General features: G+C 37.8%; 1 protein-coding gene across 1 annotated transcript; it reads right to left on the minus strand.

The window, feature by feature from the left end:
* Positions 1–66: 66 nt before the first annotated feature.
* LOC107830681 (uncharacterized) lies at positions 67–16,064 on the minus strand. The gene is made up of 10 exons (XM_075246275.1): positions 15,906–16,064; positions 15,133–15,308; positions 11,988–12,119; positions 11,849–11,899; positions 10,796–10,892; positions 8,570–8,616; positions 6,919–7,135; positions 5,981–6,110; positions 917–959; positions 67–422 (listed from the first exon to the last, which is right to left on the minus strand). The coding sequence occupies exons 1-10, from the start codon at positions 15,949–15,951 to the stop codon at positions 351–353; spliced, it is 1,011 nt and encodes a 336-aa protein (XP_075102376.1). The 5' UTR covers positions 15,952–16,064; the 3' UTR covers positions 67–350.
* Between the last annotated feature and the right edge of the window lie 5,935 nt (positions 16,065–21,999).

The raw sequence follows: 21,999 nt of genomic DNA on the forward strand, positions 1-21,999 counted from the left end.
CAGTTTTCACAGTTTTGAGAAAACAATAATTCAGAACTGGAGATGAAACCTATAAATCAAGAATTGTTTTCGACATCAAAGTGATTGAAAACGTTTGTGATTAATGATATTTTCTTCGAGATTCAAAGTGTGTCTGGACTTGCTAGCAAAGGAAAAAGATAGCAGCAATCGCTGAAGACTCACTAAACCTCACCAGTAACCAAAACACTGTAACTAGTGAGCAATCAAATTTTGAACTGTAGCTGCCAAACTGCTTATTTATGGTACAACAGTACAAGGGCAAGTTTTATGTTCTTTTCCATCTTTTCAGAGTCTAAAGATACAATATAAGTCCTGCATGAACTTCCTGCTTAGAAATCTAGTTTCCCCCTTAGAATGGCTTCGGCTTTTCTAGCCTGCTTCACTGGTCCAATGATGAAAACCTGCACCAAAGCAATCCTAGGTGAGACAAGTAAACAAGTAGACTACAACTGCAGTAGGAACTTGAAGACCTTCGATACGCCAAAAGTATCGATAAAACAACATATAAATTGAACAGCTCTAAGTAATTCAACATTTTTTTACAGCTTTAAAGTGGAAAAACTCTGAACTGTTTGCAATTTTGCATCTAAGATGATTAAATCATGAAAACAGGCAATCAACCACCTGAGGATCTCAAAAGGTACACAGTAAACTTGGTAAACAGCTTCACCCATGGTGGTTGAGCCAATACCACATTTAGGTTAAAGCTGCATGGTCTTGTTTATGTTAACCCCGGGAAACTTCAGCAGCAGATCAGCATTGTAATTAATTCTTTTCTTGGAACTCTTAGAAGTTAAAAAGAAGAAATAGCATATTTATGGATGTAAACACTTTTGGTGCAAGGAAAATTTCAACAGGTATAATAGCATTCAATCTTTGACACTATAGCACTAACCTTATCAGCAGGACCTTTAGCACCTCCTATGAATATTTCAGCACTGCAAATGAAAAGATTGTCAAAGTCAGAAAACTTGATTACTTCATCACTAGTAAACCTATACATAAATCCCGGCAGAGACAAAAAATACTAGCTGGTTTCTTCCAATCTAGCTAAGCCATGGTGGGCAGAGTTACCCGGTGCCTGTACTAGTGGGAGGTAGCAGGTAACTTGTGGGTGCGCACAAGGTGGCCCGGAAGCCACCGTCATGGAAATAGATAAACCTATACATTTTCCGAACTCTACTAACTGCTGTACATTGAGAGTCAGATTGCAAAACCAAAATATTCTTGGACAGGTATACTAACCTTTCAAAAAATTAGTTTCTGGTGACCAATTTTCCTTTGAAATACTATATTCTCTTGTTTCCTCTTCTTTCAAAACAATCTTTTTCCCACAAGGATAGAGAATGACTAAAGCTGTCGAAGCACAATTATAAATGTTCTGACCTCAGGTATTATTGACTTAAAATATTATCATACCAAGCTCATCAACTGGGTTAAAGGGGCTACGGTCCAGCACACGTGATAAGACATAATTAATAGATACACAGAGCTACAATCAACTCAGTCCATCATTTTAATTAAACTAAGCTCAGGTAACAATCGGGCAATATGTTGTTTGACATGCTCATTCTCTCTTTACTCTCTCTTTCCCATTCTCTCTATGCATGATGCATTTGTTCTATAGTTCAACAATGGGATATAAAACAAAAGAGGAAATTAGTACATTGGAGCAGATGGGATCTATGAGAATGCACGGGAGAAAATTTATATTGATCAATTAATTATAATACAATGAGCCCTATTTATAACTATACATAATACAGATCCTACTCCTATTCAATAAGGGACTCGGACTAATTACATATTAACCATATAACTATCTAAAAGTCCCCCTCAAGCTGGTGCGTACAAATCATATGTACCGAGCTTGTTACACATGTAACTAATACGGGGATCAGTGAGGGACTTGGTGAAAATGTCTGCAAGCTGATCATTCGACTTCATAAACTTTGTTGCAATATCTCCTGATAGCATCTTTTCTCTGACAAAATGACAGTTAATCTTAATGTGTTTAGTTCTCTCATGGAACACCGGTTTTGATGCAATATGAAGGGCAGCTTGATTATCACACACAAGTTCCATCTTGCCGATCTCACCAAATTTCAACTCATTAAGCAAATGTTTGATCCAAACTAGCTCACATGTTTCCACGCCATTGCTCGATATTCTGCTTCTGCACTAGACCGAGCAACCACATTTTGTTTCTTACTCTCTCAAGACACTAAATTACCTCCTACTAAAACACAATATCCAGACGTAGAACGTCTATCAGAAGGTGATCCTGAGTACCCAACAATTTGCTCATGGCCTCAATATTCAAATAATAATCCTTTGCTTGGAGCTGATTTTATATATCGAAGAATGCGGACAACTGCATCCCAATGACTATCACAGGGAGAATCTAGGAACTGACTTACCACACTCACAGGAAAGGAAATGCCGGGTCTAGTCACAGTGAGGTAATTTAATTTACCAACCAGCCGCCTATATCTTGCAGGATTGCTAAGCGGCTCCCCCTGTCATGGCAGAAGTTTAGAATTCAAATCCATAGGAGAGTCAACAGGTCTACAACCTGTCATTACTGTCTCCTCAAGAATGTCTAAGGCATACTTCCGTTGTGATACACTACCCGAGCTAGACTGCGTGACCTCAATACCTAAAAAATATTTTAATCTGCCCAAATACTTAGTCTGAAAGTGCTGAAATAGATGTTGCTTCAACTTAGTAATACTATTCTGATCATTGCCGGTAATAACAATATCATCAACATCAACCACCATATAAATACTGAGATTTGAAGCAGAATGCTGATAAAACACAGAGTGATCAGCTTCACTACGAGTCATGCCAAGCTCCTGAATAACGGTTGAACTTACAAAAAAAAAGGCTCGAGGAGACTACTCTAGACCATAGAGGGACCGATGCAACCAACATACAAGGCCACTAGACTCCCCCCTGAGCAACAAAACCAGGTGGTTGCTCCATATAAACCTCATCCTCAAGGTCACCGTGAAGAAAAACATTCTTAATGTCCAACTGATAGAGAGGCCAATAGCGAACAACAGTCATGGATAGAAAAAGGCGGACTGATGCTATTTTAGCCACGGAAGAGAAAGTATCACTGTAATCGAGCCCAAATATCTGATTATACACTTTGGCAACAAGACGAGCCTTAAGTCGATCAACTTGGCCATCTGGACAAACTTTGACTGCATACACCCAACGACAACCAACAATCGAGAGGAACAAGCTCCCAAGTACCACTCGTATGTAAAGCAGACATCTCGTCAATCATAGCCGACAACCACCCTGGATGAGACAATGCTTCACTTGTAGACTTAGGGATGGAAACAGAGGACAAAGATGATACAAATGCATAATGGGGTGATGGCAAACGATGATAACTTAAACCGACATAATGGGGATTAGGATTAAGTGTGGACCGTATACCTTTCCGTAGTGCAATCGGTTGACTAAGAGGAGACAAGCCCGCAGTATTAGCATGGTTAGGTGCAGGACGTGAATCAGTCGGGCCTGATGCTGGGCGCGGACGACGATGATAAGTCAAGAGTGGTGGAGCTCTAGAAGGTTGAACTGGACTAGGTGGTGGAGTGGGAGCTATAAGTGGTGGAGCTGCAACTAGAGCTGTAGGTGGTGAAGCTGGAGTTATAGAGGAAGATGAATGGGAGATCGTGACTGAATCTCCAAAAGATGGAACTGGTAGCACCTCGGAAATATCTAAGTGATTACCTGGACTTGTGAAGTATGATTGGGTTTCAAATAAGGTAACATCAGCAGACATAAGATACCGCTGGAGTTCAGGAGAATAACATCGATATCCCTTTTGCGTTCTCGAGTAGCCCAAAAATATGCACTTAAGAGCACGAGGAGCTAACTTATCTTTTCCTGGAGTAAGGTTATGAACAAAACATGTGCTCCCAAAGACACGTGGTGAAAAAAAGAACAAAGGTAAATGGGGGAACAGGACGGAGAATGGAGGCTTGATTCTGGATGGCTGAAGATGGCATACGATTAATAAGATAGCAAGATGTAAGAACTGCATCCCCAAAAACGCAACGGAACATGAGATTGTATGAGTAGGGTACGAGCAGTTTCAATAAGATGTCTATTCTTTCTTTCAGCTACCCCATTTTGTTGGGATGTGTACGGACAAGATGTTTGATGAATAATCCCACGAGAGTTCATAAACTGCTGAAATGGGGAAGACAAATACTCTAGGGCATTATCACTACGAAATGTGCGGATAGAAACCCCAAATTGATTTTGAATTTCAGCGTGGAAGGCCTGAAAAATAGAAAACAACTCGGATCGATTTTTCATCAAAAATATCCAAGTGCACCTGGAATAATCATCAATGAAACTGACAAAGTAGCGGAATCCCAAGGTAGAACTGACCCGACTAGGACCCCAAACATCTGAATGGACTAAAGTAAAAGGTGACTGCTCGATTATAAAGACGCCGAGGGAAACGGGAGAGGGTATGTTTACCGAGCTGACATGACTCACACTCTAGAGTGGACAAGTGAGATAGACTATATACCATTTTCTGAAGCTTTGACAAACTGGGATGTCCCCCAACCGTTTATATAATAAATATGGTGAATCGGTAACAAGACAAGTTGTTGAAGAAAGACAAGATGTGAGTCCATGTGATTTTGCAAGGATAAGGTAGTAAAGTCCATCTGATTCACGTCTGGTACCAATGATCCACCCCGTACTGCGTTCCTGTATAAAAACAAGGTCATCAAGAAATAAAATAGAGCATTTAAGTGATTTGGCTAATCGATTAACGACTATGAGATTAAAAGGACTACCAGGAATATAAAAAACTGAATCTAAAGGTAAGGAAGGTAGTGGACTTGCTTGGCCTATTCCAGTTGCCACAGTTTGAAACCCGTTGGCCATCGTGGCTGTTGGAAGAGATTGAGAACATGAAATAGTAGTGAAAAGAGATTTATTAGCAGAAATGTGATCAGATGCACCTGAATTAATGACCCAAGATTCGGAGGTTGAAGATTGGGAGACACAAGTCACGCTACTACATGTTTGAACAACGGAAGCTATCTCTGAAGATGTTTGTTTACATGCTTCGTACTGAAGGAACTCAATATAATCTGATAAAGCAACCATCTGGATTGGATTCAATGCATTGGATCCAACGGATTGCGAGTCAAAAGCTTCTGATACGAATGACATTATAATGTTCACGCCGGAAAAATTGGAAACCCTTCTGGAAATTACTATTCACGTCAGAAAAATCAGAAAATTTTCTCAAAATCACGGTTCACACCGAAAAAATATAAAAGTTGTTGGAATTTGGTTTAAATTGGATGGGTAGGCTTGGAATTGCAAGGCGATGACACTGTCCAACATAAACTTTTTCAAATTATGGCCAGAACAGTCCTCGCGCCGGCGCGTGGGACAGACGCGCCGGCGGATCTCCGACAGGCGCGTGAGGGGGCTTTTTCAGGAGAATCTTTCTGGGGTTTGGTCGCCTCTCTTGGGAACCTTGTGGTGGTGTTGGATTTCGCACAACACTGATAATTAGTGACTTTGACGCAAACAACCACTTAGGTCACCGAAAAATCGCACAGTGACTGAGTTCTTTCTTCCCGAATGTCGCTGGAATGATGCACATCGATCTCTTCTCACCGATGATCTGATACCATGTGAGAATGCACGGGAGAAAATCTATATTGATCAATTAATTATAATACAATGAGCCCTATTTATAACTATACATAATAAAGATCCTACTCAATATGGGACTCGGACTAATTACATATTAACTATATAATAACTATCTAACAGGATCATCATATTATCCATGTTGTTTAAGCCCAAAAGTTGAACATTTAAATAACGTTCGGGAAATTGAAAGTGAGTTTTTATCCTCACATAGGCACACATTAACCAATGAAGCAGAGAAACATACTTGCATGACTCCTTTATCGACAATATAGAAGCTCCCCTTCTGCCAATAACACGTCCCATTTTCCCCGAGGGAACATCAATAACAGACAAGACTTCTTCCTCAGGCATACATCCATCAGCAGCAATATTTTCTGCAATCACAACCCACCTAATATTAGTTCTTCTGCTCTAAAAGGTACAAACATAAGAATTTCATCTGGGACGTGCTTTCTTCAGTCTGAGTTCTACACCCCAGCAGTTACATATTTGGATGTATGTCTATGTTGATCATATAAAACAAACATCTGCTTGGTTCAAGAACTGAATAACTACATAGTTCATTGCTTTATCAAGTGAAATTTTCTTGACAACCATCAATAGAAGGTTTTACCAGTTTAAACCTCCTTATCTCAGGTCTAGATAATTTTAGAAGTCATGCTTCTTAAAAAGGTACTACTTACAAATTTCTGTCCTTGTGGAACCCATCAAACTTTTATCAGCATGCTTATAACTGCCTATATGCTTCAATCAATCAGCTAAATAAATCCTTCATATCCATTCCACTCTATTCAGATCCACTTCAGTTAAATACTAAATAATTTATCTTTTAAGGCAAACTAGGGTTTCTCTAAACTAGCGGTTCTCTAAATCTCACATTTACTCGTATAAGCATATGGTTAAAAGATTACAATCATTTCTAAGAGATAGACCACAAATGCTTTTTATATATACAGCAAGCTTAGGGTTGAACCATGTAACTAAGAGAAATCCTTTCCACCTTTTTTTATTTGATCTTAGAATAATGAAAAGGTACTACAGAAAATGAAAGAACATAGGTCACATAGCCAAGGATATTCTTGTATTGCCAAAAAATAAAACCATTCAAATATATATGTACAAATTCAGATTTAAGAGTCAAACAAGACCAGTCAATACAAAGAGAGACAGGGGAGAAATAACCTGGAATTGGAGGTAGAGGTGGCCAGTCTGCAAAATCATTGTCATTGATGCAGAAACAGCGACAATAGAGGGCACCACGCACAGCTAGGCGCCATAAGGACTTGTCATTCAACTTTTGCACCATCTTATGATATATAAAAAGAAGAAATCGAACATCATCTGCCGCGGCGCGTATCATCTGTTCAGACAATGGTCTATATGTCCAATATTTAGGGTCCTGGAATGTGAAAGACACAATTAACCAGAGAAACTTTAAGTAGATTTAGTGACTGAAAAACTGCACATATATCTATATTTTCAAGCACAAAAAGAGACATGAAAATAGTATAATAATTTCACTTCTGTTAGTCTATCTGCTAGTTTTAGATGCAAAACAGGCTTAGACAAAGAATTCATCAGCTGAACGATCTCGCTGTTGACCTTCCAGTAATTTATTTGAAGCTTTAGGAATCGAAACCGGACCAAGCTCGCGCACACAAGCCTGCTACCAAGCAGGAGCAAAAAAAGGAATATGTTGAATTGGGACAGGAAACCATCATAAGCCAGCCAATAAGCAAAACGAGTTCTCATTCACGGATAACTAAGCTTTGACAAGGGAGAGGGGGACCCTTCTCATACCCGCCCTTACAGGAGCCTAACGGAGAAAAGGCTATGCCCAATAGGGGAAGATTGTGGTAAAAGGATGTCCATTTGTTGATGGCTAGCTCGTACACGCAAATATTGAACCTAGGTTTGTTGATGGATCTGGTCTTGTCGAACAGGTCCGGATTCGAGGTTCGAACACAAAAGCCCACTAGCCGAGCTAAACTGGTTAGTGATGGAAGCAATTCCCACGAATTGAGAACAAAAGGATGTACTTGCCCCCTTCCCCAGCCATTACCGCTGGGGAATTTCTTGCACGTGCTACTATTTAACACTTACAGAATGTCACTGGATGAAATGAGAAATACATAGTTAAGGTAAAAGATAGCTTTCCTAGAGTAATAAAGGGAATTCACACAACATGAGAAAGATTCTTCCATCTTTTAGCTATAGAAACTTCGGCCAGGTAAGAGAGATTACAAAACAGAAGAAAACATAGAACCTCTTGTCTCTCTCGTGGCTAGGACCTTTGGCACAAATAGCAAAATCTACTACTCAGCGTGTGAAAGGACACATCTAATGCTATTTTCTTAGGCAAGAAGATAAATAGAGACAAACATGTGCTGTTTATTTCCTTCTCTTTAAATTTAGTAGTTGGCTCTCCAAATTGAGGTGCAAAATTTTGACAAAATCCGCACCTTGTCTTCCCCTTAAAAGGCAGAAAGTACACATATTAAGGTCTCTAACTATGTTAAATGGATCCATTATTTTCTTCGACATACCCGCTGTTGAACGGGTGTCATTTGTTAATGGGAACTTCATGCAAATTCTTCAAAATACACTAAAAATGAGCAAAAAACTGCACGTACCCATACCAGATAATTATGCACACCCCATATTAAATACATACCCGGAAATAAATCCATGTAACATAGGTCTCTAACATACATGTAGCTACATAGGGAAACAATTTAATCCATGAAGAGAAACAACAAAATGGAAGCAATGGACATGTTCAAAGCAGGAAAACAGTTTTTCATTGCTGTGTGCAAGCAAAATTTTAACTCACCTGTCTTAGAAGAACTCTGACTTCTTCTTTCTCATCATAAGATATTCCTGCCCAAACAAGCAAGAAGAAGTTTAGTTCCCACAAATTCCAAATCTGCATCTGCTAAAAACTTACACCCTAGTAGAGAAGTTCAAGATAAAAACACAATAGACAATTGGTTTAGTAGGGCGCAAAAAGACTTTATGCATATACTGTTAGCATATACTGTTATTCTGTGGCAACAACAACTAACTTTATCTCACGAAAAAAGTTTGATGTGTATAATTTTGTGAAGAAAAGGAGAAAACAATAAGAATCTGCTTTTCTGAAGTTTCAGTTATCCTAAGGAAGATAGTTGAATTTATCCGCTTTACAAGACAGAAGTAATACTCCTTTTCAATCTACACAGAGACCCTTCATCAAAACCATTGCAAGGCTGATCTATCCAAGGACCTTAAAATCTAAGCTCCTTCTAGTCAGATAGATACTTCCTCCACTAAATACCGCGTCCAAACTCAAATTGTTCCTACCCTTGCAGTTGCTTTAGGGTGTGAATGAAGAACACAAAAAAGGAAGAGTATTCCAGCCATCCGGGACAGAAATTAAATTAGAAACAGCATTTTTATAGTTGTCACGAGGGCCAAAATAATCCCTTTCCTTGATACTTTTTCACAAAGCTCTTGAACTTTACGTTAACTCATCTATGCTTTTTTAGAAAGTTGTTCATGATAAACGACAGTATTCCTTATCATAAGAAAAAATGGTTCCTGGCAGTTATTCTTTTCTTTCTGACAGGCAAGTAAAGGATATATTGATAGAAAAAAAAAATCTAGCACTAACATGGTGCTAGTACATCAACATAGTCAGAACCCTTCTATACAAAAACAAAAAGAAAGAGTTCCTTCTGTACAATTCCTATCCCTGTAGTGAGCCGATGAGATATACCAAGCTATTTTCATCTTTGACATCCTGAAGATTACACCAAAAAGTCAAAAGCCAAAAGCATCTAAACAAGTTCCTGGAAGTTATTTGAGACACTTATTCTTATTTTAATCAGTAACAAAGACTCTTTTGATCAATCAAGATGAGGAATTACATTTCGACCATAATTGGATAAAAAGAAATGAGTTCCCTTTTCTACGGCTCTTCCCGTTTGAGTAAAACTGCAGCCTATTATACACAAAAAAGTGAGAATTTATATAAAACAGGCATTATGACAGTGCCAAAATAATTAAAGGTAGTTTGACAAACTATGTCATACGTGAATAACTTAGTCAGCAAAATCTATTCCAGATAATCCACAACTAAGACAACTATCAGATAATTAGTTATGATCTTATTAAAGATTTAAAACTCGTTATGCCTTCCATCAGCACTGCTTCCCTAAGCCAAAATAACATAGAATACACATTCACCACTCAGCCCAGCCCTTTAGCCCTTAGACAAACCTAGCTTAAAATATGACCTCCATCAAGTTTTCTCCTCCCCTTCCTGAAAGATATATTCACTCCACTGACGAAGAAATAAGAAGAGTCAGAGGGAAAGAATTTAGTATGAGTTGGTTAAAAAGAAAAAAGAAAAGGAAAATGTCTTAGTCTACATAGCAAGGAAAAGATCCCATTGTCTAGATAAGAGTGCAGAAAATTCACAGCAAATGACTGCGAATAAAACGGATATGCCTACTCTGGTAAGCAGGTATGCAAATGAAAGTGGACAAAATTCTTGACGGTTCAACAAACACAGAGCTGGAATGCTAGAGATCAGGGACAAAATGTAAAGATCATAAAGCTCGTAGGTGACAGCAATTTGAACGAGGAGCAGAGAAAGTAAAATGTTCAAAACTGCAAAAAGATGAAATGGAAGAGTCCAATGATCACTGAATCCACCAAAAAAAAATTAATAAGCAATAAAGCCACAAAACAAAGTATTAAGGGATGCCAAACAACTTGAGTACAAGCTCCAGCTGATGGAACTCATTAGTTTCAAGCTAATTGCATTTTTTAGAAGACAAAGGTAATTGCGAGAATTTTAGTTCTGCTAATAATGTTATTATTTACCCTTTGGCACTTGTTATATAATTTTACAGAAAAATGCATTCAAAATACATGATAGCTTCCATTAGATGATAGGTTTCCTTCATCCTTGCTTACAAGCTCATATCTAAGTAGCAGGATCCACAGAACAGGCTGCAGAATCCAAGGCACACATAAGCAAGTAAAAATTTCAAAACAGAAGATAGATCAATACCACAATAACGTGGGTCAGCAAGTAGACCAACAAATGATATGTAGTCATCTGGGACCCGTGCACGCCCTTCTTGTTCACTGATCAAAGAATATGCAATCTGCTTGAGGAGAGAGTATAAACATTATAATCCAAGTGCATCAAACTGGTCATAACCATACTACTCTCTATTATCACTTCCAGGCAAATAAACCCTAGTTAAAGTCAGTGTAACATATTAATCAGTGTCAAATTATAAAAAGAACGGACATGCAAACGAACATATTCTGGGAAAATAAAAACAGAAAGATAGAGAACAAATGATGGAAGATGTGACTCATTTAATTGACAGTAATGTTTTCCGAATCAGTCCATTCAATCCACGGAATGTGCAATCACAATTATTAACATCACACCACCTACCAGTTGGGAAGAAGAAACTACCTTGAACAATCTAAAGCATGATCATTCACAGTCAGAAGAGGTTGAGGAAAGAAAACTAAATGAAGGACCCAAGTGGAGTATAAGAACAAACCAAATATAATTGAATGGACTGAAAACCCAAGAGTTTTACTTTTACCCTTCACAATACTTGGCAGTAAGACAGTAACACAAATTAAAAAGGCCCTCACAGAACCTGGTATCATTAGTTGGTTTGTCAAGTTTACAGATTCATCCATCCCAAATTATGTGACATACTGTCGGTTAGTCCGCCCAGTTGCTTGACCACTTTCTTGTCTATGTCCGATATTCAAACTACATAAAAGACCAACACTATTATTAACTCTAGTTTAGTCTTTCAACAAACAGGGCCATCTATACACATCTTAACTATTATTTATAACATATACTACTAAATACTAATAATTGTATTAACTCCACTTCTAATATGACATTCTTTCCAAAAACTGTTTCCAGTTTTACACATTTCAACTATTAATACAACATCTTAAAGTAATGGCACCTAATAGTCCATCAAACTCAGGTCTCAGTATTCTACTTTTCAGACTAGTCAAACTATATGGTGCTTGGTGGAAAATCAAGTACGCTGAGACAACTTCAAGTGAGAATGCTTGCCTGTGTATCCACAACATTGTGCAACTTTATGCCAAACTGAAAATATAATGCCTGAAAGAAGAATGGTCAAGTAAATTAGACATGCAACAGCACTTCATATATACAACAATTTGAAAAAGAGAAGAAACCAATAAGAGACCTCACTATCTCGTTTGCAATCATGAATAACTTTTGTGATGTAACTAGACTCAAGTGCAGGCTTACAGGCTTCAATAACAGTCTCTCCACCTTGAATAGCGTCAACCAAATATATCGCATCAGGAAAGGCAAGCTGCACAAACAAAATTTTATGAACAGGAAGCTTCTTCTTTTTTTTGGTTCGGATAAGTGTTATCAACTGAAAGCATTATGACACTAAGTTATGCTGCAAGCAGCAATGCTGGTTTGATCTCAAATAAGCTAGAAGAAACAAGCTGACAAACGTAATAGAAAATCTGAATATACCACAGCCTTAGAAGCCCTTTGTGGATAGACTTAAGCTTTCAATCCACTCGAGAAGAAAAGAGAAATTTAACATCAGGGCTTAGAGGCCAACTATTTGAGATTCAATGTTTTGATGCCAAGGATACAAGCACAGGGAATTAGATTTAGCACAAGGCCTAAGTTGCTCCGACACGGTAGTTTAGGGCACACGTGTCGGCACGACATTAGTATGGGTGTGGGTATGGGATCCATACCGAATTTGGTCAAACAATTTTGGGTACTTTGACCACGACGAATGGAAAAATTTGAGACGAGATACAATTTGATTCCCAAAATCAGAACCAAAACTAGGGTAAATCTGAAGAAAATAGTATACGTTATCTAAATAATTAATCCTTTACTTATCTACAACTTGAGAATAAAAAGGAAATCCACACTTTACAAGCTATACGTAAGTATTCCACAAAACTTCTCATAATTTTGAGATATTTTTATTTTTTTGAATTATGTTTAGCTGGATCCCCGCACCTGTATCTGTACTAGGATCCGTATCCCAGAATCTTAGAATTTACATCTTGAAGGATTCGATCTCTAGATCCGCACCCGTGTTAGACACCCGCTACCCGTGTCCGAGCAACTTAGCACAAGGCACATTTAAAATTACACTTGATAATTCCCAAAGTACACTCTAACCCCAATCTAAATGACCCAATTTGACTAATATGAAGATTTGGAAAGAAATTTAGCATGCTGCAGTCAGTTAGAGGTATGTCTAAAAACAATAGCTTTGACTTCGTATGAAAGTCTGGTACTATGCTGAGAAGATACCACATCAGCACTAGAAAATACACAGTATTACACTCCTAACCAATAAAAAGTGGTATTACCGTACATTAATTTGAATTCTTGGATACAAATTTAGAGGGGTCAAAGTCAATTGAAACAAACCAAAAAGCAGCGGAAGTTAGCTGCATTTGGAACGTATATAAAATCATGAAAGTAAACATTGGGAGTGCGCGGAGAACAAAAAAAGTAAGAGAAAAAGCAAGGAAACAGTAATAATAGCAGAAAAGGATATGATCATATCATTCCTTTTTCAAAAAATACATGCTGCCACCACATCGCAAGTTTTGAAATTTAGCATAAGAAAGCCTAAAAAGAAAGTCAGGCTGATGCAAAACTGGCTACATAAATGCTTAATTGCATCAAATACACTTTTTAAGGCATGTAGGTACTCTAACCCCAGCACTCCACACTCCACCACACTCTTGTAAGTTGAGGATTTACTTCTGAAAATATTCATATCCCTCTTTTCTTCGTTCACTAAAAATTTCCTCCTCGAACCTGCTTTTTTCACAATTTTCAAAGTAGCAAGATTTTCTGAAATGGAAAGCCTAAAGGGATTCCGGCTAATGCACATCTGGCTATATAACAGCTTTATCATATCAAATACACTTTTTAAGCCATGTAAGTTCTCTAACCCCAACACTCACCACATCACCCCATTCCTCAAAGTTGAGGATTGACTTCTAAAAGTTAGTGCTCTCCCTTTCTTGTTCCTTCACTAAAAAGTTCCTCCATGATCTCTCTTCTGACACATTTTTCAACTGCTTACTCTTCAGTCCACCATCAGCTCTTCCTTCAGTGCTGGTAAAGGATTGAGAAAAAGAAACAAAGAAGATCCAATGAAAGTGGCTGTGATATCTCAATGTTGAACATGCCAGGGATGTCTATTCTCATATTTGTCTTCCAATTCATCCGTCTCCTCCTTCCTTCTCTAATAAACATAAAAGCTCCCAAACAGCCAAGAGAGACTTTCCATATGCTGCTCACAAGACTATTAGTGTTAGTCTTGTATTCTTTTATTGTTAGATCTCTATTACTACATGTTGTTCCTTCCGCTTTGGTTTTATATTATCTTGTCGTTGTTACTGCTTGTTGCTACTGCTTTCTTTTCATCTTTTCTTGAGTCGGGAGTCTATCGGAAACAACCTCCCAACCTTCAAGGTAGGGTAAGGTATGCGTACACACCACCCTCCCCATACCCCACTTGTGGGATTATACTGGGTTTATTGTTGTTGTTGTTGTTGCCCACAGTGAAAACGTTAATTGCATTGCCCGTGTGTATCATGACATCTTAGACCACCATCAGAGAATGTAAGAGGTTCTCCAATGCCACATGCCAGTTTTCTTCTACCACTATAACCATTTCAAAATACTCCATTGGTCGATTGGGACATCTGAGCCTACCGCTGATGTTTAGTACAAAAAGAATGCATTTGGAGAATATTAAAAGCACATGTACCTCGTATAAAGACAAGAAACTATAGCTTTTAGCCTAAAACCCTGATGTGATCTGGGGAGTACAGGATATGGGCATGGAAAAAGTAAATATTTTCCAGGAGAACCATCTTGGTTATGCCCTAGTTCATCTTGTTGCTAATATAGAGCATTCAAAAGATACTTCTCCAAAAGAAGCGCCAATAATCATTCCCTTCCAAACTAGGATTACCACACTGAGTAAAACAAAAATTTGAGCAAAATACATCAAGTCTGAACTCTACATTTACTAATTACCAACCAAAGGTGCACAGTACACTTACAAGCTCATAACTTCAAAGGCTTACCTGTGTCCATAAAATGTATGAACATCAAATTGCATTAGGCTTTTCATTAATCTAGAGTTGTATGGATGACTACTTCTTCAATACAACAACAACAACAACATACCCAGTATTATCCCACACCGTGTAACCACAAAATATTGCACTATTGCAGGCCATGTAATTTCATAAAACGAGAAATTTAATTAGCAATTTTAAGGCCGCATGACATGATGCACATTCAGATTTTGGATTTACCTGCATAATACAAAGAGTCCCATGGCGACAAAGATCAACACCCTCACAATCAAAACCAATAACCAGTTGCGACTCAGGAGAAGGCTCCAAGAATTCAACAGGTAGTTGAGATGGATTAGTGACAACATGGATTGGAACTGAAGAAAAATTTGCCTCGTCCCCTCCGACTTTGTCACCTACGAAAACCAACATCATAGAACCTTGAGTTTTCATTCACATCCTCCTTTATCTTTCCTTTTCGCTATGACAAAATTTTAGGTCAAACTACAACATGCCATAGTTAGTTATGAAGCAAAGAGTAACATTCGTGGGTTAGTATATCTATACAAACAAGAACACATAAGAATAGGAAGTCCAATGGTTAAACTAAGTGCTGAGTCTCATCGGAACATCTATTGCAACCTTTCTTTTATGCAACTTAAAATGATAGAATCTGTACTAATGGACCTAAAGGCCTATTAACAGGATATCAATGCAAACAACAAGAAAGTCATAAACATGAAAAAATTAGAACTTCGGTGAGTTGCCTACGTCTGATTGATGCAAAACCTCCAAGATTAATGCGACAAGCGAATTTGCACATACAAGGTAACCCCCCCCCCAAACCATCACCAAGAAAGCATGAACGTTAAAACCCCATTTCATTAAAATGGAGAATTGTACTGCCCGCATAATAAAAACCCAAGAAAATCCACAACAGAAAAGGGGGAAAAAAAGCGTTTTGATCTGTAAAATCAGGAAATGAAAGATTAAAAGGGGTGAAAACAGCAAACCAGGGTCAGGAGGCAAAGGAATGTGTGTTTGTTGAGAAGACGCCATGTGATCGGACCATCCAAAGCAGATCGGGGCAAGTTTCAGAGGGAAATACACATTTCTGCGTTTATGTAATGTAACGTTCACTATTTATTAGAACCGTACTTGGAATCCTGAAAGAAGATTGTCTCGGTAAGAATCCACTTAGAATTTGGAAAAAATTGGATGGTACTTAGCCATGTGCCAATCACGTGACTCTTTACTCTCTTTTTTTATTTTTTTATTTTTTTTTGGCGAAATGGCCGAGGGGCCATTAAACTTGCAGCTGTCGTGTCATATAAACTTACACTTTTCCTATTTTAGTACCTTAACTCATATATTTGCAAACTAGTAAACATATATTACGAGCGTGGTCTTCAAGCACTATGACACAAATGATATGTCATAAACTTATCCTTTTATGAGTTGTCACGTGTAATTTGTGGGTCCCACTTTATAAAAAATAATTTACTCACAAAAGTTTTATTTTTCGTCCATTCTCTTCGTCTAGGACGACATTGAGCCACCATTTTTCATAGTAAATCCACCATTTTCAATCGTAAGAATCCAAATTTGATCCTTTAGATTCTAATCAAACCTCAATAAAAAAAAATAGCCTAAAAATGGTTATAACACTCTAGAAAAGACCTCCAAAATTACACCGACGAGATTGCCGCCAGTAAAAATGGCAACCATACAAAGAATCACACAAAAACGTCACTGCTTCACCTTTTTGCCACCAGCCTGACACCTTCCTTATCACTTTATCTTCGTCACCTCCTTTTCAACAAGCTCACTAACAATAGACCAAACCGATCTGAAACACCACCATTTTAATTTCAATACTCTTTTGCCACCAAAATTAAAAAAAGAAAAAGAAAAAAGAGAGACGAGCAATAATCAAATCGATATAATTTTCGGGTTGTGGAGGAGTTTGAGGGTGTGGGAAAACAAAAGGGAGGGAGGGGAGGGGAAGCTGGGAACGGGAACATGGATGAAGAATTAAACAAGGGAGGGGTTTCTTCATTTTTTTCTCTCTTTATATTCCCATGATTTTATCTTTCTTTTTTTATTTTATAATTTTTTTTAATCAAATTAATTCATTCACGCGCCTAATTAACGAGATTTGCATCCATTTTGGCCACGTCAACTAGTATGTCGCCATGTAATCATAGTCAACGGTCAAACGTGTTTATTAGTACTCGGCTCATCAAGTTTAGGTGCTCAAATGAGAAATGTGTATGTTTATATACTGGAATGACAAATGGGTGCAAGTTTAGGTGGTCGTTAGGTCATTTTGCCTCTTTTTTGTGTGTATGGGGGAGGGGAAGGGTTAAATATCATGAAAATATTGGTATGTGTTATAAAAATAATTATATTATAGATTTTTATTTATTATTCCGCTATAGATAATCTTCTTGAAGAAGATTATCCGTTTGGTACTCTATTGAAGTTTATCTACAAGCAGCTTATGTAGGCACGCAGGTTGCAAGCAACTCAATGTAATGATTTGCATCAATTTCTTATTAAACAGGCAGGTTACAAACAACTCATGCTGACAGCTTACAAGCAGCTCAAGAAAAGCCTCGGAACTGCTTCCTTCCTTCTATAAATAGAGGAGTTTTCAGTTCATTATGTACATCAGTTTGAAGTTGAATAATATATCAATCTCTCTCTATACTTGTCTTCAGTTTATTTACTTTATAGTCTTTATTTTATAACACGTTATCAGCACGAGACTCTGTCATCTCGAGCAAATACTCCAAGGTACGAAGTTTCTTTTTCTAAATATATGTTTATCATGCATGTTCATCACGTCTTTCTAGCCAACTAATGATGCAGGTGTCATTTTACTTGGATGCGGTCTCGCAAAATTGGAAAGAAAATTTGATTTTACTTAAGCTATTATATGGTCGCGAGACTACACCAGTAGTTTATGTGGCAAACAGTTAGGAACTATGTATACTTATACAATTGCTATTTTTGTACTTATTTTCCTCCTTGATCGTTTAGTGAAGAATTAAAAGGTGAATAACAATGTCAGATCCATCTAAACTCCAGAAGAGTTTATGAGAAATATATAATTACCAACAGTGCTAATATTCCTAAGTCTCGTTATGACTTAACTTCATGGTTCACTTGAACTCCAGCAGAGTACGACCACCAGAAGTAGTTATGTTTCATATAACTCATTGTAACTAAATTTTGATAACCACCAGAAGTGTTATATACGTATGACCACCAACAGTGATAATTTAGGCTTGCTATGATTACAATGAAGATAAGTTAGAGAAAATTCTCTATATTATATGCATACCTCGATTTGCTTCTGGAGTATCAAATATCTTAAAAGTGATTCGAAGCATCACGATTTGATGTGATTATGCACGTTCAGATAATTATGTTCTATCTCCTGAAGGAAGAGAACTTTTGATAATATTCATTCACTTCTTGAAGTAAATGTGACAATATTAAATATGAACGTGATGTTGATGTAAATATATTACGATTAACCTCTAGAAGAGATAATACGATTGAGAGAATATATTCTCAATATTTCATATTTCAAATTTCTCCTAAAGTAGTAAATAATTAAAATTTTCTTATGAAGTAGGAAACTATTATGTAGTGGTAAAAATATTAAAATTCTTAATTTTCGTCATTTATAAATTTAGAATTGTCTTTATATTGTTCATTTGATTATGATTTTCTCTCATCACACCAGCAGTGTCTGAGCAATATTTGGTAGTACAAAATTGATCAAAAGCTCCTGAAGAGTTAACTTTTTATCTAGAAGACACATGACACCAGTAGTGTCCAATAAATATTAGATTGTGGATAATAAATGAAGGCTCTCGAAGAGCTTATATACAAATATATAATTCATATTATATGATTATGATCAAAATATATGTTGTAGTAAACCTGAAGTTTACTAATACAAATGGACATCATATTGTCAAGACCCAAAATCTCACATGTCGCGATGGCGCCTATCTCAATACTAGGCAAGCCGACAACCTCAATAAACCACATTTCTTTTAAATTGAAAACATAATGATTTAATTCAGCGGAAGAAATCTCACAAGTACAAACATAAATACTCCCAAAATCTGGTATCACTGAGTACATGAGCATTTAATCTGAATACAAGTCTGAAAAAATACGATCTAAAATAGTCTAAAACTAAATACTGTAAACAATGAGATAGGGAAAGAGAGACAAGGTCTGCGAAACACGGCAGCTACCTCTAAATCTCCGAAAAAGTCAATTGTGCGAGAGAATCAACACTCGCTATGTCCGGGAGCACCTGGATATGTACATGAAGTGCAGGGTATAGTATGAGTACAACCAACTCAGCAAGTAACAATAATAAATAAAGAACTGAAGATAGTGACGAGCTACACAACTATAGTTTATTTTCAGTAATTCCAGCAAAGAATAAACATGTTCTCAAATCCAACAGTTTAAGTCAAATCAAATTTATACAGTTTAAGTTCATGTAATCCGGATATAGAATTCTTCAGGAATTTCACAACAATAACAGATAGCAACTAAGTGCATCAACAAATGAAAAACAAGTACAGCCTCTCAGGACAACAATCACTCCCTGGGCTCCCAACCCTCAATACTCACTTGGTTCCCAGCCCTCAACACTCACGCTCAATGGGTACCCGCGCTCACTGGGGGTGTACGGACTCCGAAGGGGATCCTACAGCCCAAGCGATATAATCTGTACGGACAACTCACGTGCTATAATATAAATATCTGGATATGCACAACTAACTCACGTGCTATAGTATAATATTTCACAATCAACCCCTCAGCCTCACTCAATCATAAACCTCTACAGTCTCTCGGGCTCTCAACAGTCATAAAATCAGCCCAAACAACAATGATATGATACATCAATAATGAACAAATAGAGACTGAGATAAAGTAATCAAGTAAGTTGTGACTGAGTACAAAACAATAATTTAAGCATATAATTCAATATGTATACGACCTCTGTGGGTCCCAACAATACCAACATATAGCCTAAGCATGGTTTCTAGCATGACTTATAGTCAAATTTTCACGGGACAAACCAAGTCACAATCCCCTCGGTGCACGCCCACACGCTCATCACCTAGCATGTGCGTCACCTCCAAAGTAATCACATGATACCAACTCAGGACCAGATTTAAAATTGTTACTTACCTCAAACCGTGAAATTCTTATTCCACTAAGCCCTTGCCTCGTGAATTGGCCTCCAAACGCCTCGAATCTAGCCACAAATAATTCGTTTCAGTCAATAAAATTTATTAGAATTAATTCCATAAGAAAATATAATTTTTCATAAAAATCTGAATTTTAGCTCAAAAATTGCCCATGGGGCCCATATCTCGAAACCCGACAAAAGTTACAAATTCTAAAAGCCCATTCAATCACGAGTCTACCCATACCAATATTTTCAAAATCCGACCTCAACTCGACCCTCAAATCTACAAATCTTATTTCCAAATTTCTAAGTTCAAATCTCCGATTTACACCTCAAATTCATGTAATCTTGTCAGATTATTCAATGATAATTCAATATTATGGAGTAGAAATGATCACAAGGTACTTATCTCAAGTTTTTCTTGAAAATCTATCAAAAATCGTCTCTCCCCAAGCTCCAATTTCTCAAAAATGGCGAATGGGACGAAGTCCCTGCTTTATAATTCTGCCCAGACCGCCTCGGTCCTGCCTCGATCTTGGCCTTCGATCGTGGTCATCGATCTTGGGTCTCGATTCTGACCCTCGATCCTAGCCCTCGATCTTGGGTCTCGATCCAGGGCCCCGATCCAGTGTCTTAGATCGTGGCCCTCGACCCTTGGCTCGATCGTGGCCCTCGACCCTTGGCTCGATCGTGGCTTCAATCCTGGTCCTCGACCTTGCCTTCGATCGTGGCCCTCGACCCTGGGCTCGATCGTGGCTTAACTCTAGGTTCATTTTTTAGGCTCGATTCTGGGCTCGATTTCTGGAAGAAGGAATTTTCAGGAGAAGGAAATTGCAGCAACTGTTGTAGTTCAAATTTTGATTCGTTAACCATCCGAAACTCACCCGAGGCCCTCGGTACCTCAACCAAATATACCAACAAGTCCTAAAACATCATACAAAATTAGTCGAACCTTCAAATCACCTCAAACAATGCTAAGACCATGAATTATACCCCAATTCAAGCCTAATGAATTTTGAAATTTCTAATTTATATAAACAACTCCGAAACCTATCAAATCACGTCCGATTGACCTCAAATTTTGCACACAAGTCATAAATGACATAACAGAGGCATTCCAATTTTCAAAATCAGATTTCGGACTCGATATCAAAAAGTCAACCCCCGGGTCAAACTTCCAAAAAATTTAACTTTCGACATTTCAAGCCTAATTCCACTACGGACTCCCAAATAATTTTTCGGACACGCTCCCAAGTCCAAAATTACCATATGGAGCTGTTGGAATTATCACAATTCAAATCCGAGGTCTTTTACACATAGGTCCACATCCGATCAACTTTTCTAACTTAAATTTTCAATTATGAGACTAAGTGTCTCATTTCACTCTGAATTCCTTTCGGACCCGAACCACCTACCCCGGCAAGTCATAAAAAAAATATAAAGCATAAATTGAGCAGTAAATGGGGGAACATGGTTATAATACTCAAAACGACCGACCGGGTCATTACATTCTCCCCTCTTAAACAAACGTTCGTCCTCGAACGGATTTAGAATAATACCTGGAGTCTCAAATAAGTGTGGATATTTGCTCCGTATCTCCTTCTCAATCTCCCAAGTAGCTTCTCCGGCTGGTTGGCCTCTCCACTGCACCTTCACTGATGTTATGCTCTTTGACCTCAGCTTTCTAACCTACCGGTCTAAAATAGCCACCGGCTCCATATCATAAGTTAAATTGCCGTCCAGCTGCACTGTACCAAAATCCAGAATATGAGACGGATCCCCGACATATTTTCAGAGCATGGATACATGGAACACTGGATGAACACCTGAGAGACTAGGTGGCAAAACAAGTTCATAAGCCACATCTCCAATCT

This window comes from Nicotiana tabacum, chromosome 23 (genome assembly GCF_000715075.1).
Source record: "Nicotiana tabacum cultivar K326 chromosome 23, ASM71507v2, whole genome shotgun sequence".
In the NCBI taxonomy this organism is placed as follows: domain Eukaryota; kingdom Viridiplantae; phylum Streptophyta; class Magnoliopsida; order Solanales; family Solanaceae; genus Nicotiana; species Nicotiana tabacum.

Bases quoted from the DNA above. Each gene is read 5' to 3' on its own strand.
- LOC107830681 (XM_075246275.1), bottom strand. From the start codon at position 15,951: ATGGCGTCTTCTCAACAAACACACATTCCTTTGCCTCCTGACCCTG. The intron at 15,309-15,905 runs GTTTGCTGTTTT...TGGTTTTCGTAG, and splicing joins TCCTTTGCCTCCTGACCCTG to GTGACAAAGTCGGAGGGGAC. The intron at 7,136-8,569 runs GTGAGTTAAAAT...TTCACATTCCAG, and splicing joins TCAGAGTTCTTCTAAGACAG to GACCCTAAATATTGGACATA.